This window comes from Silene latifolia, chromosome 10 (genome assembly GCF_048544455.1).
Source record: "Silene latifolia isolate original U9 population chromosome 10, ASM4854445v1, whole genome shotgun sequence".
Taxonomy (NCBI): Eukaryota; Viridiplantae; Streptophyta; class Magnoliopsida; order Caryophyllales; family Caryophyllaceae; genus Silene; species Silene latifolia.
The window spans coordinates 77,951,442-77,953,388 of record NC_133535.1 but is presented as its reverse complement, the minus strand read 5'-3'; the positions used below and the strand labels follow the sequence as shown (position 1 = coordinate 77,953,388).

Here is a 1,947-nt window from a genome sequence, read left to right as displayed (position 1 = left end):
TCCAAAAACTTGTAGTTTTTCATAAGACAACAATTGTTGTTTTTCTACCCATCTACAATAGGTGGGTAACAGTATAACTCAAACCAACCCAACAATTGTTGTTTTTCATATTTCGATCAATGTTGTTAGGATCGAGATTCTACTTTGAATCGATGGGGAGGGTAGGATCGAATCGGTAGAATCGGATCATAGAATCGTAAGATTCTACAAATTCACTAAATATAGGTTTTCATTTGGTAAAAATATATAATTGAGGATCAAAACACTTATTTATACCCAAAATATTGATAATTAATGAGTTTAGTATAATTTCATGAACATGTTTCTACAAATTACATGAAATTTGAATTTTACGATGTCATTATATAAAAATATATTTTAATATGTTTACTATGGAGTAGGATCGTAAGATCGTAGAATCGTATTATGATTCTACATCTAGAAAATTTCAAATAAATAGGATCGTAAGATTCTACAAACAAGGAGGGCTAGGCATCAATAATTTTTATCCTCCCAAAAATGGTGATCAAGCAGATTGAAGCCATTTGCAGAGATTTTTTATGGCATGGCAAGGAATCTGAGAGTAGACCTGCCATGGTGGCCTGGGATAAGGTCTACAGAGCTGAGAAACAAGGGGGGCTAGGCATCAAGAATCTTCAAATCTGGAACTGTGCTGCCATAGCTAAGTATGTTTGGTGGATTGAGAAGAAAGAAGATCACCTTTAGGTGAAATGGGTACATGCTATTTATATTAAGAGTGATATCTGGAAAGATTATGAACCACCTTTAAATTCCAGCTTGGCATGGCGTAAAATTTGTCAAATAAAGACTCTGATGAAGGACTGCATTTGGGCGCAGAATGTTCAATACTCTATCAATTCTGGTTACAGTTGGTTGCTACCAGACACTGGTATTGTTGACTGGCATTCATGGCATCTGAACAGGTGGGTGCTCCCTAAGCACAGATTTATTTGCTGGTTGATTGTTCAACAGAGACTTCTCACCCAAGACAGACTGATGAATATGGGAATTGCTCAACATAATAGCTGCTATCTTTGTGGAATTATGCCTGAGGATCACAAGCATCTTTTCTTTGCGTGTGTCTACAGTGCTACTTGTTGCAGGTTGGTTTCTGAGTGGTGCTCGTTTCAGATTCCATTTGCAAATTGTATACAGTGGTGGATAGCTTTGAGGTCTAGGACCCTTACTCAAAAGAAGGCTCTTGGCATCATTGTCTCCTCACTGATGTATCACATCTGGATGTGCCGTAACAAGAGTAGAGTGGAATTGTTTTTATTACGACCTGAGAAACTGGTGGAACAGGTTAAGTGTGATGTAGTTAATAGGCTAAAGAATTGTCAAATTAAGTGTCAAAATGTTTGTACTTTAGCATGGTTGAATGTAATTAGGAGTAATTAAGGAACAAAGGTCCAATGGACTTTGCCTTAAAAGAAGTTTGTATGGAGATTATGATATTAATGAAAGATTTACATTTTCCCAAAAAAGTGTGTGCTTTATATTATATATACTTTTGCTCGTAATTGTTTGTTAGTCTTTAAATAGATTGATTAAAGTTTACAATACAAGCAAGTAATGTTATATCAATCTTGGCTATAACATTGAAGATTTGTGAAGCATCACTCAAGTAATGTTATAGCGGCTTGAGTTATAACATTGAAGATTCTTAAAGCGTCATAGTAACTGTAACAAGTTTCAAGTATGATGATCACTCAGATAAAGAGAAGATCTTATCACTGAAGATCTCCAGGAAGATTAGCTAGTATAGGTCTTCCTCTAATAACGGTATCTTAAGAATTAATATTGGGAAGGTAAAGTTATAGCTATTTCACCTATAACTTTACTTACCAAACTTAAAGTTATAGCTATTTGTAATATAACTTAGGGTTACATTTGAAGGCTCGATTTTAATAGTTTTAAAATAATTTT

General features: G+C 34.6%; 1 protein-coding gene across 1 annotated transcript; it reads left to right on the top strand.

Moving 5' to 3' along the window:
* The first annotated feature begins 519 nt into the window (after nt 1–519).
* LOC141607809 (uncharacterized) lies at nt 520–1,419 on the top strand. The gene is made up of 2 exons (XM_074427155.1): nt 520–686; nt 798–1,419. The coding sequence occupies exons 1-2, from the start codon at nt 520–522 to the stop codon at nt 1,417–1,419; spliced, it is 789 nt and encodes a 262-aa protein (XP_074283256.1).
* The last annotated feature ends 528 nt before the right edge of the window (nt 1,420–1,947 follow it).

Coding starts and splice junctions, on each gene's coding strand:
- LOC141607809 (XM_074427155.1), top strand. CDS start 520: ATGGTGATCAAGCAGATTGAAGCCATTTGCAGAGATTTTTTATGGCAT. Junction 687..797: donor AACTGTGCTGCCATAGCTAA/GTATGTTTGGTG, acceptor TTTAAATTCCAG/CTTGGCATGGCGTAAAATTT.